The sequence below is a fragment of the Agelaius phoeniceus genome, chromosome 5 (genome assembly GCF_051311805.1).
Source record: "Agelaius phoeniceus isolate bAgePho1 chromosome 5, bAgePho1.hap1, whole genome shotgun sequence".
NCBI lineage: Eukaryota > Metazoa > Chordata > Aves > Passeriformes > Icteridae > Agelaius > Agelaius phoeniceus.
This window is the reverse complement of record NC_135269.1, coordinates 1,479,676-1,502,210: the sequence shown is the minus strand read 5'-3', so window position 1 is coordinate 1,502,210 and position 22,535 is coordinate 1,479,676. Positions and strand designations below refer to the sequence as shown.

The 22,535-nt window shown below is 41.9% G+C and overlaps 1 protein-coding gene across 1 annotated transcript; it reads left to right on the top strand.

Moving 5' to 3' along the window:
• Window positions 1-9,090: 9,090 nt before the first annotated feature.
• Window positions 9,091-22,377, top strand: PYROXD1 (pyridine nucleotide-disulphide oxidoreductase domain 1). Its single transcript, XM_054632249.2, has 12 exons — window positions 9,091-9,267; window positions 10,678-10,758; window positions 12,113-12,232; window positions 13,375-13,503; window positions 14,301-14,374; window positions 14,988-15,148; window positions 15,755-15,855; window positions 16,669-16,798; window positions 17,603-17,715; window positions 18,806-18,928; window positions 19,595-19,732; window positions 20,075-22,377. Exons 1-12 carry the CDS (start codon window positions 9,187-9,189, stop codon window positions 20,321-20,323), a joined length of 1,500 nt encoding a protein of 499 aa, XP_054488224.1. The 5' UTR covers window positions 9,091-9,186; the 3' UTR covers window positions 20,324-22,377.
• The last annotated feature ends 158 nt before the right edge of the window (window positions 22,378-22,535 follow it).

Sequence of the window (22,535 nt, the reverse complement as noted above, 5' to 3'; positions counted from 1 at the left end):
CAGGTGCTGCTGGTTAGAAAACAAAGGCAGAAAAGGATTGAACTGAGTCAGGATACAACACGACACCCTGTGGGTCAGGGTGGTGACAGCAGTCCAATTAAATGGTGGCTGCAGTCCTCCTGCAGTGACAGCTGTGGTTCTGTGGGAGCAGGGATCCTGGAGAAGGGTCTGATCTTCCTCTGAAGGTCCAGTGGTGCTTATGTAGCTCTTGTCCTCTGGGAGTCCAGTAGGTAAAGCTGCCTGTGGTGCTCCGCAGCTCAGATTATATCCAGATTGAAATGCTGGGCTCCTCCCCCTGGGTGGAGCATCTCACAATGGGATGATGGACTTTTATCAGCTGTGCTGATAAGGGACACTTAATGGCCCATTAACAGAAGATAACCCCCTGGAGGGAGTTATCAGGGATGAGTCCTGGAAGAGATAAAGAACCCTGCCCCACCTGCTTTTAACAGCTTGTGAAGATGGTGATATAATACATACTTTTGATTACATCTTATATTGTAACCTGAGGCACTCAATATAACAGTCTTCTTTGGTGAGGTTCAGCATTCTTGAATGTTAGACAATTTTACAAATCTATTTTTTCATACTTGTTTGGCTCAGAAGGTTTGTGAGTTCAACTAAGGCTGCCTTGCTTTTCAAAGCCATACCCTTACAAGTCCAGGTACACCACAACCCAACTAAACTTACGTATACCAGATTAACACCCTTATCCCTCCCACCAACCGGGTTTCAGGGAGATCCCCAGAAACTATACCCGGGGAAAGAGGCAAAGGTCAGTGGGGAACAACTTTCAGTAAAATTTGCCAGCAACAAACTTATAGCAGTCTGTGAAAAGAAACTTATAGACATCAAAAATGCAGCAATCACTAGTGAAACTGAAGTTACCTAGTACCCAACTACTACTAACAATGGTAATCAGCACCATGTAGGCAACAAGCTGGAATAGCCAGCTATCCTTTTGAGAACTTTCCTGGAACTACAGTCCAAATATTCCCCAACTACAGGTGCATATTCCTTTCCATTTACAGGGTTAAGCTTTTCTAGCTTGATTTCTGCTAAGCCAGTGGTATCCCCTATTTTCTGGAATAGGCCACCAATGCATATTTAAAATGCCTATTTCTCTTACATCCAAATATGAGCAACACTTGCAAAAACCCCATATTGTTATTCCTTGGTTACACTCAAGTAACTTAATTTTTTGGTGCTGCGCTGGTTTGAAAGTAAACCAGTGTCTTGGGCAATTTGATGATTATAATCTATTCCCTGATCATCTGTTTTGTGCCCAAAATGGTTGCTGTACTTTTAAGGCTCTGGTGGGGGGTGGAAAGGTGAGCCCCTCTTCCTTGGGTTTTTCCAAAGCATCACTCCCCAGGCATCCGTGGTGCTGAGCAGACTGCATTCTTTTTTTCTTTTTTGCTTGGCTAGCTTGGTTTCTGTTAGCTCAGCCAAGAAGTTTTTTCCCTTTCCCTGACCTTGGAGAGGCTGTGATCACTTGGTAGCTTTCCTCAAAGTGAATTGTACAGTTTGGTTTTGGTCTAAGATCAGAGAGAACGACCAGTGGGAGAAGAACTGGCCAGAGAAGGCTGCTCCATCTCAGCCCCTGACCTCAGAACAGCTGAGCCAGCAAGATAAAGGACACCAAATCCACCTGCTTCATCTGCTGTGAAGAGGAGACCAACACCAGGGACTCACCAGCTCACCAGGTTCCCATCTGCTTTCGGTCAAGCTTCTCCATGAACCCCTTGTTTTTTAGGCTTTTTTTCCTTGAGACGGGAAAAAACCCCTAAAAACCTTTTCCTACCATGTTACCAGCTGTTGTGGGTTTTTTCCATTCTATAGAATTTTGAGTGTTTTGTTCTGTTGGTGGGGGGGGGACGACAACAGTAAAATATCTAGCATTTATTCACCCTTTTTTTCTGTGCCACATGGGCACACCCTCCATTTGTCAATACAGGGGTTTGAGTCCCCAGGAATGAATAAATGTGCAGAGTGTAGATGGTTTGGGCACTGGTAACAGGAATGTTCCCAGAGGCAAATGGGGGCAGAGGGAACTGACCTATCCCTGCTCCAGGGATGAAGGGGACCAGGGACAGAATCCACAGCTGAATCCCTGGTTACAATAGAGCTGGGAAGTGTAAAATTGACTTTTTAATAGACACTGTCCACTTACTTGGTGTTAAATACAAACCAGGGAAAAATAAGCCAAGAGACTGTAAATGTTGTTGGTGCAACAGGAAAAGTGGAAAATTGAACATTCTTTAACCCCATTAAATTCAGAAAACAGTGGATAATACACTGATTTTTATATATGCCTGAATGTCTGGTTCCTCTTTTAGGAAGAAACCTGTTAAGTAAATTAGAGGCTCAGATTGTATTTAAAGATGGGAAAATACAATTATTGGTACCTGTGACTAAAGCCATCAAGGGAAGGACTTTTATGTTGCAGGGAACACCAGAACCAGACAGTTCTGGAGGAATACCCAGAAGCAGGAGAAAGTGCAGTAACATCCCTGGTTTGAGCCAGTGGAGCTCCAGGCTATTACCAACAAGCTCAGCCTGTAAGTGTTACCCTAAAAACTGGATCAAGACAAGTAAGGCAGAAATTACATCCCTTAAAATTAGGAAAATCAAGAGCCTAATAGAAAATTTCAGGGAAAATCACTGGTGGTTTAAAGTGATAGATTTGAAGGATGCCTTCTTTTGCATACCTCTTGATAAGCAAAGCCAGGGCATTTTTGCCTTTAAATGGGAAAACCCCCAAACTGGTCAGAAGACTCAGTTTACCTGGACTGTGTTACTGCAAGGATTTAAAACAGTCCAATGATTTTTGGGAACCAACTGGCAAAAGAATTAGAGGTCTGGAAAAAAGAGAACCCAGAAGGGTTGGTCCTGCAGTATGCTGATGATATCTTACTAGCAACTGAAACTAATGAAACATGTATGGAATTGACTGTGAGTGCTCTAAATTTCCTAGTCCAAGGAGGTTACCAAGTGTCTCAGGAAAAAAACTTAAATCATGAAGCAGCAACTTACCTGCCTAGGATTTGAATCAGTACCAGAACAGTGGAGGTTTGGAATGGACAGAGAAGAAGCCATCTGCCATGTACTCCAACCTGTGACTGCCCAAGATTTATCAGCATCCTCAGGTGTAGCTGCATGATGCAGATTGTGGGTCTCAAATTGCAGAATTTTGGTCAAACCATCATATGAGCTTTTAAAGGAGGCCTTGGAAGGACTTTTGATTTGGATTCCTGGGGGTGAACTTGCATTCTGTAACCCAAAGCTGGCCCTGATATCTGCACCTGTCTTAGGATTTCCAGACTTAACAAACCCTTTGAACTTTCTGTGCATGAAGAACAGCCCCTCACCCTTGGAGCTCAGGCTCAGAAGGTAGGAGACTCCAAGAGGCCTGTGGGGCACTTTTGGAAACAACTAGAACAAGTCAGCCATGGGTGGCCCTGATGCCTGTTAGCCATAGCTGAGTCTATTCTCATGCAAGAGGCCAGGAATTTGGGACAAAAAAGACAGTAGTGTACAGTTTGCACGCTGCATCAGGACGAAAGGGGAGGCATTGGCTTTCCCTAAGCCAAATGCTGAAGCATCAAACTGTTCTAATGGAGCAGAAAATGTGGAAATGAAAGTAACCACAGCAGTAAGCCCAGTCCAATTCCTGAACAGCCCAATGCAAGGAGAAGAGCCACTGACCCATGACTGCTTACAGAAAATTGAGAAGGTTTGTGCTGGTTGGCCAGACCTACAAAATGCACCCACTGGAGATCCAGCAGAATCCTTCACAGACAGAAGCAGCCTTGTGCAAGAAGGTGAAAAGCCAGCTATGCAGAAAATTCATCAACCAAATAAGAGAAGCTGCACCTGCTGCCCATGGACAGCTCAGCACAAAGGGCAGAACCCACAGCAATACAGAGAGCCTTGGAAGTGGCAGCAGGAAAAAGACCAAACATATGGACCAATTCAAAATATGCTTTTAGCACTGGCCATGCCCATGAGGGTATATGGAGGGAAAGAGGTGTATTAACAGCACAAGGCTCTCCAATTAAATAAAAACAAGAAATACTGTTTCTCCTTGATGCTATCCAACTGCCCAAAGTGGCCATGCTACACTGCAGGGCACACCAGTGTGGGGATTCCCAAATTTGTGTGGGAAATACACTTGCAGGTAAAGCTGCTTGAGAGGTTGCACAACAAGGCATCCAAGCATTAATAGCTGAGAAATTAATACCTGAGAAAGCCATTTCACCTCCAGAAGGTAGCTGGGTATAGTCAGGCAGATTTAAAATTAGCTGCTTACCTAAAAGCCCAGAATAAAGAGGGTGGGTGGCTGGTAATTCCCTATAAGAAGGTCATAGTTCCATCACAACTGATGTTACAAGTTGTAAAGGACAAACACCAGCAGACCCACAAAGGAATCCATGCTATGGTGGACAGTCTGCAGACTCAGATACTGAGTGCTCATATGACAAAAATTGTCAGATCTATTACAGAAAAATGCCCACTTTGTCTTAAAAATAATTGTTTGAATTCCAAAGGACCTCCTCCAGGGATCACTAAAAGAGGAAACAATCCAGAGGATTACTGGAAAATTGATTTTTCTGAGCTACCACACCAACAAGGAGACAGATATCTCCTAGTGTTGGTAGATAGCCTCTGGACACCCAATAGAAGTTTCTCCTGCTGCACCAACAAGGCCAGGGAAGTCACCAAGGTGCTCCACAAAGAGGTCATACCCAGTTTGGAGTGCCTACAGGGATGTCACCTGATAGGGAACCTCATTTTGTATCTGAAGTGTTTCAGCAGCTTAGTAAGAGTTGGGTATAAACTGAGATTTACACACTCCATGGAGATTGCAGTCCAGTGGAAGGGCTGAGCACATGAATCAAACCCTAAAAAGACAAATTAGCAAAATATGTCAGGAAACTTTCTTGAAATGGCCACGGGTGTTATCACTAGCCTTGTAACAAGTTAGAGTACAGCCCCAAACTAACCTGAAGGTGAGCCCATATGAGTTGATATTTGGGGGTCTGTATTCTGTTGCAACCTTCCCTGGGTCCAAGAAACAGACTGGAAGTCAGAAAATGGAACAATAATTAATTTCATTAGGGAAATCCTTGAATGGGCTAAAAAAGTTTATCATTCCCTCAGAACCTGTTGCCCTGGACACCCCAGTTCATTCATTCCAGCCTGGGGATCACATACAGTTCAAGACCTGGAAATTGGAGCCACTTCAGGAGCATGGAAAGGACCTTATCTGGTTCTGTGGACTACAAGAACAGCTGTGAAAGTGAAAGGAATTAACTCCTTGGATATATTATACCTGAATTAAGAGGGCTCCTGACTCAGAGCGGCCAGTGGAAAACACCAGACCCCTGCAGCTGAAAATCCTGAAGACATCTGTAAATGAGCAGTGAAATGTACAGTGAAATCTAAAACTTATGGGAATCACATTATCTTTAGGTGGGGGTGTTGAAGAAAATTGAATTTACCCAGGGGTTTGGTAAGATGTGCAACCTGTCCAGCATTAGAGCCTGCCTCCCTCTGCCCCATTCAGCAGGGGAACACATTCCTTGGGGAATTGTCCTTAGAGATCTGTCAATGGTGATTCAATATAATAATCAGACTAAGCTGATAGCAAAGGCAAATGTCACCCACTAGCTGGATGAGAAGCAGAGATGCAGGTGACAAAGAATTGGTATTCTTAAAGATCTGGTAGCTTGGAGGGAAATAGGACAAAGGGGTAAGGAGTGTCCAACAGGGTCCTACAGTCTCACCCAACATTTTTTAGGATTTGCTGCAGCAGCCTCTGGAGACCAAGCAGCCAGGCTGATAGATTTATGCTAGATTACAAAACATCCCAAAATGTCTCAGACTTGCCAGAGTGTCAAGCTCTCTGAAGCAATCCTCACACCTGGACAAAGCCCTTAAAAGGACAATGGGAGCACTTAGGGGAGGCAGGATGGTGCCTAAATTGGGAAATCACACCTATGAATCACCCCAGTAAGGGTCAATAGAGGTATGGAGAAAAACAAGACAATGAAGGTCAGTCCAGCAGCACAGGCTGGATGGCCAAATTAGTTCTAAACTGCAATAATCAACCCTTAAATTGTCAAGTCCCTGGCATTTCCTTCCCCAGGGTACACTGTTTGGGTACCCCAGAGGATATTGATCCACCTGACCACTGTTTGGCCCCACACCTGACAAGTTACTTTAGGATTACTGACCTTATGCCCAGCTTGGAAAAGAAGCCCCATAAAAGCCCAGTATTGGGGTAGGGTAAAGAAGGACTCATGAATGGACAGGACCTTCAGCTTCCACAATGTTTGAATGGGCCCTACTGAGTTTTCTCTTACCAGGAGCCATTTTTCTATCTGAAAAATAGAACTTAGTTTCTTTACTTGCCAAGCTAGATTATCTAACAATCTGAAGCTCCTAAAAGGGGATTTCAAATTATAAATAAGCAAACATTGAAAAAACATTGGTCTTAGATGTATTGCTGGCTAAAGAACAAAGGGCTTTGTGGATATTTAAAACTGGACAGAGAACACTGATGTGTACACATCCCAAACATAAAAGATCTCCAAAAACAACTTAACAAAATGTGGCAAGTTGCTAAGACAGCAATGCTATCCACAAGGACTCTGAAACTAATTGGTTCAATAAAACTTCCCAAGGAATAGGGGGAAGGCTGGATAAAATACTGGAAACCCTTGTAATTCTAGTTGTAATTGTAGTAATTATTGGTCTTGTTATTGATCATGTTTACAAAACAATCAATTGTGGTCTAGTGAGAACGTGTAGGAGTGCAGAAATTCAATCGAAACTTACCAAATCATCTTACCAAAGTAGAGAAGGTTCAAAGGGAGGAAGTTGTGCCATGAGGCTTCCCTCAATTTCTCCTGTGCCTGTGAACTTTCAGCTGAGAAATAAAGCATGAAAAATCTGCTCTGCCAGCAAGGACAGTTGGAAGAGAAGGAGAAGACATCTGGCTCAGGAATGCAGCAATAGCCAAAGCAAGGACTGAGTTTGGGAACCTGGGGAGGTTTTATGGTAATGGCTAAATTGCAGCATGCATGTAACACATCCAAATTGTAATATGCAAGCAACACAGCTGTAAAATTGTGTGCGCACACAAAGTGAGCAGTTATCACCCCTGTAACCTGAATAAATGATGTCCTTCTTAGCTCTAAATTGGTCTTAAGGAGTCTTACTCAACTAGTTTGGAGTGGATCTGGTGACAGTTCAAGCTGAGGTTTCCCTCAGCAGAGTCTCAGCTGTCTCTCATTCCATGAAGCCATTTCTTCACAGCACAGTAAAGCAGAAACAGCTGAAGCTTTTTGAAGCAAGCCTCACACCCAGCCAGAGCTGTTAAAGGACAAAGGAGGTGTCAGCGTGCCTGGATTAGGGGATCACACCTGCCTCTGAGGAGGGACGCCAAACAAAGGTCTGTGGGCTTTTATACTCTCACAAGCACTATGCAGGTCTTCCTCTTGACTCCTCTGCTCCTGCTCTTATTCTGGTACCACACCTTTTCTTGCCTCTCTGGTTTCTGTGATTGAAATGGCTCCTGAGGTATTAAAAATCTTTTTTCTCCCAGCGCAGTGACAGAAGAAGAAGTAGAGAGTCCTTGGTTCTGCTTTTCAAGGTTGTTTATTTTCTCCTATCCATTCTGTTCTTTCTCTGACCTGCTGAGATCTGTCCAGCAGGTCGGGTTGAGGCACAGTCCCTGACCTTGGGGTGGTGTTGGCTTTTTATACTAAGAACTACGTGTACTTTATTTACAATAATTTTCCAATACCTATCACCTATGTTAGACAGTCTGTCTCTACTCTAAACTAATCCAGAAGTGTCACCATCACAGCAGAAGATAGAGGACAACAAGAAGAAGGACAGGACGTGCCCAGATTCCTCCATCTTGCCTCTTGAACCCCCATTCTAAATCCCCAAAACTCTACTTTTTCACCCAGGGATAAATTCACTATCATTCTATTCAAACCCTTGTGGCTTGTAAATCTTCACACGAAGTTGGTAATTGTTTCCATGGGTTAAAATCAAAGGCACAGGTGCTTGTGACTCTGTGCCAAGGTGTCTGAGCCCCCTGCCAGGATCTGGAGTCCTCCAGGGCAGTCAGAGGAATATCCTGGGTTCTGGTGATAAGAATGGGGAGTTTGCCCTCAACTCAAGCCCATAAAATGGCATTATAAAGGTTTTCCTCTTTCCTTTAAACTAGAAAATAACAATTCCCCATCAGCTGATACCCCTAAATCAGGGAAAAGACAGATTTTCCTTCAACTGATACTCTTAAAATCATGGTGAAGGGGATATAAACACAGACAATAATGGGAAAGGAGGTTTTTCCCTCAACACCTGTTTTCTCTGGGGTTACTGGGGTGCTCTAGGGAGGGACTGGAAAGGGACTGAAGGCACTTGGATAGGATTGGAAAAATGAAACTGAAAAGAGAAAGGAGAGCTTCCCTGCACCCCCACATGCTGCCCCACCTGCTCAGGTGTGCTGCTCCTTGTGCTGTGCTCTCCTGGGGCACAGGCATTGTACTGACCCTTCTCATCCTCACTAACCACCCTGGACACTGATTTTCACAGGAATTTGACTCAATCCCACTCTAATTCTTAATAAACTGAGCACACCTTGCTGCTGTTCATATTACATGTGAAGCTAATAAGGAAAAATGTGGGGATGAGGAAAAGTGGAATTGATAGGGATTTGTTTATATGGAATTGATAGGGGTTTATATAGAATTTGTAGGGATTCCCGGTACAGAGAGTGCCGGGATCGGACCTGGGGTATGGCGTGGGGGAAAATCCGGACTGGATTGTTTGGAACAGGGAATGGGGAGAAACCTGGACTGGATTTCACCAGAACAGGGAATGTGATAAAACCCGGACCGGTTTTCACCGGAGCACGGAATGGGTGAGGGGGGAAACCTGGACTGGATTACGGTTCGATCCCGGAATGCGTGCCTAAGACGGGCTCTGATCCCCGTACACAGACAGCATCCACACGGTACAGAGATACCGAACGGGCGGGGAAAGCCGCTTCGGGGCGGCTGCACACAGGACCGCTCCAGCCCGCGGAGCAGAGGAAGTTGTGGCGCTCCCGCGCTCCGTAGGCCGGGCGCGGTGCAGCGGGGCCGGGCCGTGCCGGGCGGGGCGATGGCGGGGCCGGGCGGCGCGGTGCGGGGCCGCTTCGCTGTGGTGGGCGGCGGCATCGCGGGGGTCACCTGCGCCGAGAAGGTAACGGGGGTCGGGCTCTCCCTCCCCTTCCCGCTCCCCGTCAGCCGGGAATTGTCCGCAGGGGTGCGGGAAGCTGCCCCAGCCCTGGGAGCCCCGGTGTGCCCGGCCCTCGGCGGCCCGGAGCTGCCGCCTGCCCGGTGAGAGCGGCTGGCGCTGACTTAGAGAGATAAACCCCCGAAGGGCACGGCCATGGAAACAGATCTGCGCTGTAACTGCACAAATGTTCGCATGTGTTCGGTAGTTCCGTGCTCTGTCCTACACCCCCCTAATCCCCGTTTCTTAAAAATTGTAATAATTTTTTTGTGTGTCTCTGGAGAAAACACGAGCCAAGCGCAGCCCCAGGGCAGCAGTGCTGTAATATAAGGATGTTTATCTGTGTACAAGTACCGCTCCAGAGGTTCAGAGCTGATAAGGTTATCTTGAAGCAATTTATGAAACGCTTTGTAAAGAGAGTGAGTTACTCGTAACTGCAGAGAGCTGGCTCTCTGTGCCCTGGCCCAGAGCTCAGGGATTCGGGATCCCTGCAGGAAATATTCTAAGGGACTGTGCTGTAACCCAGCTGGAGGCTGCTGTGATGTGCTCCGTTTAATTAACACTGCTCAGTTTTTATAGGCTTCGTGTTTTAGAGCTGTGTACCTCATCCAGCTCTCTGTGAGCCCAAGCTCTAAAAAGAAATTAATCTGTCACTTGGTCTCAAGGATTACTGGTTTTAAAATAACAGTAACTGGAGATAATTTTGCACCTGTGGAATGAAATTATGTGGGTATTAGCTGGATGAGGAATATTTTATCTCTTAGGGCTGCAGAGCAGCATACAGACTGTGTTTTGGAGGCAGTGTTCTCTGGTAATGTCAGGGTCCCTCTGCTTGGCATCCCTTCCCCCACACAGCACCGCTTGTCTTGGTCTGTGTCACCTTGCTGAGCAAGGCACATTTAAAATGGGAGTTCTTCCCTTTGGCTTGGGGCTTTATAAGTCTTGCATTGCTTAATAGCACCCTGAAAATGATCAGTTTACTAAATAGGGTATAAAATATCCAGGAGAAATCAGCATTTCCTCAGTGCAAATGAAACCTGTAAGCAATTAGTCACTGCTGAGCAGTAAAAAAATGTGTATCCACCAAGTGGGTGTGTCCAGAGATCCCATGATCACAGTCTGATCCATCAGATGGCCTTTGGAATATTGTGACAATAGTCCTTTACCCTGTGGCTGCAGTTCTTGAAGGTATATTTATATGGGATTGAAAGAAATGTTGTGTCTCCAAATTCTCTTCAGCCCTTATCCTTCTGTTATCCTCAAGTAGTGTTTCTACAAAACCAAAGTCATGTATTAACACATACTGCTTGTCACCAGTAGTTTTATTGTGTTCAAGTCTGATGACAACTCTCATCATGGTTTCTGTTTCTCTACAAGCTGGCTGCAGAATTCCCATCAGAAGACATTTTCTTAGTGACAGCTTCCCCAGTTATCAAAGCTGTAACTAATTTCAAGCAGGTAAGAGAGACTTAATTTTTCTTATAGTGAGACGTGTTCAAAGTTTATTTGTGCAGGTAATTTAGAACCCAGTGGTGAAGATGCTCATGACTTTGAGCTTGTTTTCATATTAGTGTGATTGCAGTGGTGTTAGTAAGACTGACTATTTTAAAATGATCAGTAATTGTGAATATATTCACACCACTCAGGCAAAAGTTAAACCAAGTACTTACAGGACTGAAGTGTGTTTAGAGTTACTGAAGCTTTATTTCACCGCTTTATTAGTGAGTGACCTCTTTGAAGCACTGGAATGGTACCATAGTCTTGATCATGTTAGCATTTGGGGCAGAAACAGAAAAAAAAGGGATAACCTTCTGGGGAATTGCTTTGAGCTTTGTCTACTCCAGCAGCTGCTGATTCAGTAACATCTTTCCTGCTGGTTTGAAAAAGAAAATCAAATGCATGCATGAATTCAGATTTGTGGCTAGTGGGGTGATGAAGCCAAGTCTGAGAACTCTCTGTGAGATTGTTGGAGTAACACCCAACTACAGAAGGCTTTCTGAAAGTGCTGAGTGTCCAGCAAAGACATCTGCACAGTGCAGAGATGTAAAGTCTGTAATTCACATCATTGGAAATTTACATAGCTGAAGAATAAGGGAATAGCTAAGCACTATTGGAAGGCAGCAGAATCTGAGTTTTGGACATGAGCATCTTAATTTCTCTCTTTGAATTGAAAACAAGGTGTGGCTTCTGGTTCCTAGCTGTGTTCCAAACTCTGAATATTCAATAAAGTAGCAGGCCCGGAGGTTTCCATGCAGCCACTCTCTTTTGGAAAAAACCACCAAATTGTCATCATCATTTGAATGTTTTTCAAACTCTGGCTTGCCTCTTTGGGATTTTTATTTTGTTTGTGTATGTCTTCTATTTGATGTTGTCCATTTCCCCCGAGGTCTCTGAAATATCAGGTAGTGGCTCTGGATGAGTTATTTTAGCAAAGTTACAAAAAGAAAAACCAGGATTTTAACACTACATCACATAAATGAAAAAGCAGTTTTAACAACTCTGATAATAGATTTCTTTATGGCATAAAACATTGTAGCAGTTAGAGCAACTACCAGAGTTTTCCATTTTTGCTTAATCTCTGTCTTTAGGATTAACATGTAGTACTTTGACTCTTCAACCAGGAACAGGCATGAAAAGATTCTGTATGGAAAAAGAAACTTCTGGCAGTTACGTGGTAACCCATTTTCAGATAATATGGGCTTTATGTTGTGACTTTTTTACTATAAATGAACACAGCACCTTCTGTCAAAAGCTTTAGAAGAAGAGATGGATAAATGATCTGTATTTTTAAAAACCTCTCTTTCTCCTACAGGTCTCCAAAACACTTGAGGAATTTGATGTTGAAGAGCAACCAAGTTCCCTATTAGAAAAACGATATCCCAATATTAGAGTTATACAGTCTGGAGTGAAACAGTTGAAAAGTGATGAACATGTAAGCTAAGGTTTTCTTTTTTATTTGTTTTGGGGTTTTTTTGGTTTTTTTTTCCAAATTATGTATATAAAAACTAATTTAAGAAGTAGCTGAATGTTTTGGATGAGAAATTTTGTTCAAGAACATTTTGGTTATTGAATTCATAAGTTACCAAAATTACAAGAAAATATTTCCTAATTCTGTTTTCACTTGCTGCTTAACACTTTTTCTAGTAGAAATATATACAGAGGACAAAATAAATCTTGAAAGAACCAACATTTCCACCTTTTCTTTCTCCTGTTTAACAGGAAATACGTTGCAAATACAAGCAATGGACAGCATGTACACAGCCTTGTTAGCTCTGTGTCAACATGTTATTTTCACTTCAGCATGTATGAGAACTCACAGTCACATCCCAGACTGGTTTTGCTCACTTTTAAGGTTTGGAGATGTAATTCCAGGTGGATTCTGTTAACATTCTGAATCCAGTGGTTTTCTTACATCATTACTAGAATAGTGTTTTAATATAGGTCTTGGTGGAAACAGATAATTAACCTATGTGGATTTGGAGGCTCTTTTGCCCAAAATCGCTTTAAACTATGCAGCTTCTAGTTTGTAGAACAACAAATAATGTCATAAAATGATAAAATTTAAGGTCTTCTTTCTCAAAATGATGTAGTTTATTGAGTGCCTCCACTTTTTCTCCAGCAAAGAACAGATTTGCAGTATTTCTAAACTGTGTCCTATCCTGTGCCTGGTTAACTTAGAGCTACTGCTGTTGAAATGTTTGAATGAGATTCTTGATCGCTGATGTCCAGCAGTGCATAGTTCTGTTCCTGGGGCCTGAGGGACATTTGTCAGATAGAAAACACAGAACTCTTTTGGCACAGCCAGTGAGTACCAAGTGCCACCAAGTGGTTGATTTTGCTTTGAGTGCCCTGTCTGCACTTCCCATTTTATTGGTCACTTATTTGTGGTGGGTGTGGTGGCAATAAATGACACACAGTCAGGAACAGTATGAAGCCTTGTTCCTTCAGAAGCCCCTTACAGCTTTTCATATCTGCTAATTACTGTGACATTAAGGAAAGATGTCTCTTAGATGTCTTCATTTACATGAATTCTCTAAGATGAATTGATTTTTCTTTTATCTTCATTGTTAACAGAAAATTTACACTGAAGATGGGAAAGAATACATATATGAAAAGCTTTGTCTGTGTGCTGGAGCCAAACCAAAATTAATTGTTGAGGGGAACCCGTATGTGTTAGGAATCCGGGACACTGACAGTGCACAGGTAAATGTGTTTGGGACTTCAAAATGTGCAATATATTCCTGCATCTGGTGAAAAATACCAGAACTCTTGTGGAGTGAAATGGAGAAACAGAAAATAATGTTTGCTATTATATATTCTTAATTAAGAACATTTTCACTAGCAGAAAAACAGCCTTATAAGGCCACTGAATTAATTAGCCATTATATTTGTTAAGTTTATAGATAGCTCATACACATGATTTCTAACATGATAATGTGGAATAAACGATACTTTTTTCACCCTCTAGGCAGAATCCAATTGGAAAAGATAAAGAAATTTCCTTGGGAAGGTGTGTGTGGTTCCTGGTACAAGGCCTGCTTCATGCAGTGGAAAGCTACTGAAGGAATGACTTTTTTATTCTCTTGCAGTTCTACTGTAGCTTCTCCTCTTTGAACAGAAAAGAGTTAGAAATAGTCAAAGTTTTCATCTGAGAAATGACAATAGAGTAAAAATTAAGCTTGGAAGGCAAAGGTGAAGTTTCATTGCTACAGGTCTTCAGAATTACAGGAGGCAGGGTGAGCACTGCTAACATGGAGCTGCCATTCATCAAATGAAGCTGGACCTCGAGGATAAAAAAAGGAGTTACATTTTCAAAGAATCTGAAGTGAAACTGAAATTGTTGTTTGTTACAACAGCTTCTCTCACAGGTCTCAGCCTAGCTAGATGTGTATCAATAGTCTGAGAAAATCAAGACTAAGAGCAAGAAAATACTGAAAAGGGTATAGTTGATCAGTGGCAGGGAACATGCTCTAATTGACATTTTTCCTTTCTTAATGCAGGCTTTTCAGAAGAATTTGGCTCAAGCTGAGAGAATAGTGGTGGTAGGAAATGGTGGGATTGCCCTTGAATTAGTGTAAGTGAACCAAAAAAACACAATCAAAGAAAATCTTTAACAATGCAATGCTAAATCCAGTACACATGAGTTTGGGATAAGGTTGACTTATAAAATTTTATCTCTTAAAGAGATATGCTCTTAAAGAGCATTTAGTAGCAAAACTGATTACAGGGGTTTTTTTTTGCAACATAGTGGTTTTTACTGACACATAAAATTAGGAAAGTTCCAGAAGAAGCTTTAACACATAGATATCAGGAATATTCAGTTCATGTTCCACATAGTGCAAGCAAGATCCAAATGCTTGTTTTTAACAGTGGGAATCTGGCAGAAATGCACTTCTTTTTCATTATGGGGAGCAGGAAATACTAATTATTAGTATTATAAATTAGATCTGCCCCCTACCCCAATTCAGTCAGGGTTGTGTTGGTGAAAAATTATGACTTGTCAGGTTGAAGAGATCTTTTTTAATGGGTTCCTTATGTAAATATCTAGAAGTGGATTTGATAGGTTGGAAAGTCTTGGATCCCCTGGTTCTGGCTTCTGGAAGGAAACTTGACACACTTCTGCTCGTGCTGCTTACAGATCCTTTTCAGGCAGTCTGTCGCTTTATCCCTTGTTGAAATGCCCACAGGTATGAAATTCAAGGCTGTGAAGTAATCTGGGCTATCAAAGACAAAGCCATTGGGAACACTTTCTTTGATGCAGGAGCAGCTGAATTCCTCCTTCCCAAGCTCACTGTTGAAAGCCAAGAGACTCCCATCGAGTGTAAAAGAACCAAGTACACAGTGGAAGGTATGGGGTTCAGCTTGCTGACACTGCAGCAGCAGCATTTCATATTAAAGGTAGTCTTAAAATCAGTCAATTTAGCAGCTTGGAATAAGGCTTACTGCTGTCATTAATGAGATTTCCTCCTTCAAAAACTGAGAGTAAAAATGCAACATAAAAACCCATCCCACATTTATGTAGACAGAATGTGAGCTGTAAAAAAGTGCTGACCTTTGTGCCAAATCTATGCTCATTCCCTGCTTTCTTTCTGCTGAAGAACTTGTTCTATTTTTTGTAATGTTTTGATGTGAACTCACCATTCCATAGGGAGGAGCTGTCACATAATGAGATATTGGAGGGGCAGGTGAAACCACAGAGAACATTATTACAGGTGGAGTGAAAGTGCAGTCTCAGAAACAGCAATTAACTAGCACTGCATGAACAAACATCACACAAACATATGGAGGACCAAAGTCAGGACAAAAAGAAGAGCATGGTTCTAGACATCAGGCAGGAAGAATAAGGATATTACCCCAGATGGCATTTTTTTGTTAAGTGAGAATCCTTGTTCTGAATTCTGAGGACGAGGAAGGATGCACACTAAATCTGATATACTCCATGTCTTTGCTTCAGGAAGTGAGGAGAAAGTAAGACCTCCAGGAGCATCTGACAAGCTGGGCAGCGCCTTGGGCCCTGACTGGCATGAGGGCTTACACCTTAAAGGAACTAAGGAGGTATGGGCAAAACCTTGCTGCAAGGTTTATTTGGGTGTTGTGGGCATGAGCACTGGGAAGAATTCCATGTTTGCAATAAAGCAAAAATCCTCACATTTATTTTTTTTTTTCATTTATGAATTCCTGAGCTGTTAGGTGTTTGCATCTGTTTTGCATTTATAAAATGACCTGTCAAGAGTGATCAGTCAAAGACCAGCTAAAGGATGTTTAGGATATTCAGCAGCTTAATCAGTGGGCGTTTGGCTGTTGAAGGTTGTGGAACTGTATTTGTGTAGTGGAGAATAAAAAAAGGCCCAAATTCACAAAACAATTTAGAGAAACAGGTAACTTTCCTGTTCTGGCTTGAGCTCAGAATATGGTTGAAATGTGGGTTGGTGGTACAGAGTATTTTTTCTTTTTACAGTGTTTAGAACATGAACTTATTATTGTTACCAAAATTTAATTAATGATAGAAAAACAAAGGATTTGCAATCCTGAAAGACAAAAAAATGAGTTTATTCTGTTTTGATAAGGTTTGAACTCTCTTTCTGTAAGCTTAGGGGAACCTGAATATGTTTTCTGGCATGCCAGAAGAATCTAATTGTTATGAACTTTCAAGAAACTTGAGTTACCTGCTGAAAAAGCAGCTAAATTGCCATTGGCTATGGTTAGAGCTGTGCCAAAAAGAGGAAAGTGGGAATCCAGGTAATGGGCTGGGATATATGGTGGAGGGTTTTCCACTTCAGTAATATCAATGTAGGTGAAGATATCCTTGCTATTATCATTCTTGTGATCACTAATCATTATGTTTATAATTCTGTCTATTTTTTTTAGTTTTCTCACAAAGTACATATTGAAATCCTGTGTGAAGTAAAGAAAATACACTTACAGCAAGAATTTATCCAACTGCAGCAGACTTCCTTGACTTTTCCTAAAGGAGAGAAAAATGTAGAAGTGGATGAGGGTGAGTGCCAGTGCTGGTAAGACCTTGAAGATAAATCTGTGCTGGAGCATGTTTGCTATTTGAAAAATAAATCTTTTTTCTCTATAATTTGAGGTCTGGCAGTTTACAGTAATCAAATTTAAGGGCTGCAATTAAATTATCAAATCTTATGGGTCAGACACTTTTTTCCACAAAGTAACCAAAATCATGTGTGCAGAATATTCCATCCTAACACAATCCATTAAATATTTTAATAGTTAAGTTGAAACAGGAGGAAAAAAACACCAACATTTTGTATCAAAACTGAAGTAAACCTTCCAAGTAGAGGAAAATATCCCTTTTTAAAAAATGAATAATTATGCCTATAATTTCCACCTAATTAAAATGAATATTTTTAATACTATTTTAGTAATCAGTTACTTTCAGCACAAGTCAAATTTGTCCTGTTCTTTTTGCTTTTGAGGCACTTCTGTGCATCTGTAAATTTCTACATAAAAGAATATTTGGCAGTTGCATAGTTGAGAGAACTTCCCACGGGACACAGAGGGCTTTAATTTAGGAAAATTCTGAAGGAAGTTATTAGTAGGAGTTGGAGCTGAGATCCAAAATAGTTTTTTTCTCTAGTTCTGAGCAATGGTAAGAAAAGTTACAGGTAATCTCTGATAGTTTCTTCCTTTTTATTTTTATTTTTAACCTTTCTTTACCTATTCACTTACCTCAAAGGTTTTATGGTTTTTTTTTTCTTTCATATCTTATCATAAGACATAATTAATAAAATAACTTCTGTTGGTTACATTCTCAGGGCAAAATTTTCTCCTTTTTCAGTGCTGTGGCCTGTATATGTGGAATTAACTAATGGAAAAATTTATGGATGCAATTTCATTGTCAGTGCAACTGGAGTTGTGCCAAATGTTGAACCATTTCTTGATGGCAACAATGTAAGTATACCAATTTGTTCTGGAGCTTTTCAAGTAAGGTTAAAGAAACCTTTTGAGCTGGTTTATGCTTCTGTTCTGACATGGATTGCTAAAGATTTAAATACTGTGCACCATCTCAAAATAAGGCAGGATATGTTGATACTGAGATATCCAACATGATACAAGTGTATTTGATTTGTGGTCTTGGTTTATTATGTTGTTCCCCAGGTGTTTATATACAGTACATATGCAGTATTAAGCCTAACCAAAGAGAAAAAATCATCTGTATAATTGGCTAATGTGGCAAAAATATAGAATAATTTCCATGTTAGTTCTGTACCATAATCTTACCTTATTAATCTTGACATTTGCTCCTGGAAAGGAAGCAACTATTTCCAGTACTTTCTCTCTGAGACACTGGGCTGTCACAGTGCTCGTGTTCATTGAGGGAAGTCAGCACCCAAATGTGGATGGTGATTCTGGAGTTCATAACTGCCATGGGCATTTCCAACCTCAGGATCATTTTGTTTCTGTGTTCAGTGCCTGCTCAGCAACAACTAAAACATCCCTGGGTTGTTAACCCTGATCACAAATCCAACAAATAGTCCCATACAAGCTGCTACCAAAAAATGATCCCAGACAAAACCAGGATGTTGTGGTATTTGGGTTAAGTGGTGCCATCTGATTGTGAGGTAAAAGGCTGTGCTCTGGTTAAAGAAGGAAATGCTGAAAACATAGATGTGATGTTGAGCCATGAGATATTTCCAGGCCTATGCTATAAGCTTAGATCAGGAATTAAGTTTTTGCAATGATATTTTCTTGCCTTGGCAAAAATACAAAGTGATCTCTTAAGACTGGGTGTCCCTGTAACACACAGTGTGATTTGGAATTTGGCAAGCCCTGTGACTTCTCTGCCTGGGTATCAGTAATAGTCCTTTAAAAACCTGTGCTGTGCTCCAGAAATAATAATAACAACAGTAATGCTTTGTACCTTCCATGGAGCTCTTGCCACTCAGCACAGTCTCATTGGTAAATAATGAAGGAACAGCTGATTGTTAAGGGGGAGGGAGTTGGATGCCTGGTTTCATTGCTGATGTGTAAACCCCTTCAGTTTGCTGTGGGAGAGGATGGAGGACTGGAGGTGGACAAGCACATGCACACATCACTGCCAGATGTGTTTGCAGCTGGAGATATCTGCACAGCAGCCTGGGAGCCGAGCCCTGTGTGGCACCAGGTATGTCCTGGCACAGGAGTTACACACCAGTGCTCACACCAAGGAGGGACAGCTTAACAGAGGATTGTCACTGACAGATTTTCTGAAGAACCCCTTTGCTAGGATTTTTCTCCTGAGAAGCGTCAGAAAAGAAATATAAGCAATAACTATCTGATGGCTGTGGAATTTGGTCTGGAGATGGTTTACCAACAGGTGCATCTTTGATTGGTTGCATGTGAATTGTTTTTAATTAATGGCCAATGGCAGCCATCTGTGTCAGACACTGAGTCTGTCATGAGATTTTATTATTCATTCCTTTCTAACTTTCTGATGTCTCCTTTCTTCTATTCTTTAGTATAGTTTTAGTATATCGTTTTCTTTTAATATAATAGATATCATAAAATAATAAATCAGCTTTCTGAAACATGGAGTCAGGATTCTCATCTCTTCCCTCATCCTGGGGACCCTCAAACACCCCCACATTTGGTGACCCTGAGTGAGTGACACCCGACAGTGGATAATCCTGGGGGTTTGGTGGCTGAGTTCTGTGGAGGTGGCTGGAAATGAGCTGGCCGGCCCCTCTGAGTATTAACAGCACAAAGTGTGCTCTGAGTACTCACTGCAGAGAGTGTGCTCATGGCACAGGGATGGCCTCCTGACTTCAATCTTCCCAATTTTCTCTTGCAGATGAGGCTGTGGACCCAGGCTCGGCAGATGGGATGGTATGCAGCAAAGTGCATGGCAGCAGAAGCTTTAGGGGAGTCTATTGATATGGATTTCAGCTTTGAACTCTTTGCTCACATTACAAAATTTTTCAATTACAAGGTCAGTACAGTCTGATAGTTGTAAACCACTGAGTAACACATACTGCTTGCTTGTATTCACTTGCTGACAGTGAGCAGGTGCATTAATATTGAGAAAACTGGTTTCTTTATATAGTAATTAATCCTAGCTTAGATTTTCTCAGTTTGTGCTAATGTGTGTGATATTTCAAGGGGAAGATTTTTCAGTCCATTGTGTGTTTGCAAGCCAGTGATGGGGGGAGGGACCCTAGGGATGAATACTTCCCTGTTGGCATCACTTTTGAGGCCGAGAACTGTTAGCAGCAGAAATGCTAAAAGCCACTGCAGTGTTGTTATGAGAGCTTTTCCCTTCTCCTTCTGCTAGGTGGTGGTTTTGGGGAAGTACAACGCTCAGGGCCTGGGCTCAGAGCACGAGCTGATGCTGAGGTGTACCAAGGGCCACGAGTACATCAAAGTGGTGATGCAGAATGGCCGAATGATGGGAGCTGTGCTCATCGGTGAAACGGACTTGGAAGAAACCTTTGAAAACTTAATTTTAAATCAAATGGATCTTTCAGCCTATGGTGAAGATCTCCTAAATCCAGATATTGACATAGAAGATTATTTTGATTGAACAATACCCCATTCCCATTTTCTATGAAGCTTTGAGAGCAAGTCATACATCTTAGAAAACCGTTTTCTCAGGACTGGGGATAAATGCAATCCTCTATTGAGATTTTGGGTTGATCTTGCCAAAATACTGACTGGTTACTGCCACAGGTACCAGCTAATGGTGCAATCTCTGTCGAGCTGGCTCAGATGAACAGAGAACAGTTTCAGGGCACAGGGTGCTCAGAGCTCTTGTTACCTGGAATGTAGGTTGCAAATACATGGCCTTACTCCATTTTTTCCCCCCCCATAAGTTTACTTCTGAAATAAAAGTATTTTCTACTCAGTTAAGTACAGAATACAAGCTTTGCACAATGAAAGCCAGGATGAGATGTCAGTTGAGAGCAGCTTTTGAACTCCTTGTCCCTTCAGCTGTCCAGGTGTTGGGGTGGAGCTGCACTGTACTGGATAGTGCCAGCCCTGGACAGCAGTTGTTTCATCCTGGCTTTTGATTTTGTTCTACAGTAGCTGCCTGAGAGTTCCTATTTATTTTGGATCAAATTCGGAACAATGTGTTGTGCTCAATACAAAGCTGGCAGTACTTATTGAGACTTGTCCCAGACAAGTCACTTAATGTTTTTCAGGAGAATTACTGTTTTTAACTAAATTTTCAATTTTTGGCAAAGGTCTCAGCTAAAGGAGGGGTGAAAGACTATAGGCTTTATTCACTGTCACAATTTTACCAGAAAAATAAAGATGAAGAGCATGTTCTTCATGATATTATTTTTATATTTGTTTTAAGTGTAAGGGAAAAGAACTAAAATGCAACCATCCAGAACTTGCATTTATTAATGAAACTGAACATGTCTTTCTGATCTTTGGCTGCTAAGATGTTAAAAGTAAGAAAACAGAATTGAATCTAGCAGTCAGCATATGTGCTTGAGAATGCTTGCAGTAGCTGTTGAGTGTTTCCTAGGCTGGCAGGTTGTCTTGTTTGTAAACTTCAATTGAGGTACTTCTGCCAAGCACAGAAGTCATAAATTTCTATTTGAATAACAACCTAGAGTAGTCAGATTTGAAGAACAACAGACATATTTCAAAGGGATAAGTACACATAATCACTCATAAATACATACAGTATTTCACTCCCACATGCCACAGTGGGAGTGGGGACACATGTCCCTACTCAGAACTGCAGAGGTGGCAGTGCCCATGTGGGCTGCAACAAGCAGCCCTGGCACAGCAGCAGCTCTGAGCCAGCCAGGGCTCCAGAGGAAGGATGCTGGAGCATCCCAGTCTCCAGCTGTCTGATGTCACTCCTGGGGCTGGTGACAGCAGCTGCCCTGTCTGCAGTGGAGTCACTGCGGAAGAGGAGAGTCACCTACACAGCAGGCAGAAGAACAGGAGCTGACAGGGTCTTCATGCTGAGCTAATGACCACCAAGTCCTGTGCTGCAAAGGAGAGAAACCTCAAGAGGATTCTCAGGGGAGCAGTGGGTGGAGAGTCCCACAGGAAGGAAGCCTGGAAACCTCTGCACCTCTGGCAGTCCTTTCCAGACTCCATGAACCTGCCACAGTGTCTACACTTCCAAAAGAGTTAAAAAGGCAACATGGTCATCATAGAGGTTTTGTAATCATTGCTGTATCCTAAGATATGCACCAATTATTTTGATAAGAAATACGTTTTCCTCTTCTATCAGCCTTCTAGATTTGACAGTTTTTAAAGATACTTGTTCCCTGTTCAGTGTTTATTAAATAAAAATAAAAATACCATTACTAAAGCACAAACTGAACTTACACACTGCACTGTCCATGGAGCAGCAACCATGATTAGATCCTAAATGTAGTCTGTGACACTCAGTCAATGACTACTGGTTGGTCATGTGCACCTGCCTGAAGCTTAGGCTTCTTTGCTTTTAAGTTAGGACCACAGCTGGGCCCTTTATGTTCCTGTGATTTCTTCACCCCTGAATCTTGAACAGTCTTTGATCCAGCCTGGGCATTTTCTCTGCTTCCTTTTGAAACTGAAGATTGAGATGGTTTAGACCTGAATGATTAAAGAGCTCAATTAAAAGTCTAACATTGTTTTTCTCTTTTTTCCATGTTCCCACACAAGAGAGAAAATATTTACGAGGTTATGATATTTATGATGTACATGCATACACATATACACACATACACACATATATATATGCAAATATACATGTGCTCTATCACATTCCAAACACTTCAGGATGT

Coding starts and splice junctions, on each gene's coding strand:
- PYROXD1 (XM_054632249.2), top strand. CDS start 9,187: ATGGCGGGGCCGGGCGGCGCGGTGCGGGGCCGCTTCGCTGTGGTGGGC. Junction 10,759..12,112: donor CTGTAACTAATTTCAAGCAG/GTAAGAGAGACT, acceptor TTTCTCCTACAG/GTCTCCAAAACACTTGAGGA. Junction 16,799..17,602: donor AAATGTAGAAGTGGATGAGG/GTGAGTGCCAGT, acceptor CTCCTTTTTCAG/TGCTGTGGCCTGTATATGTG.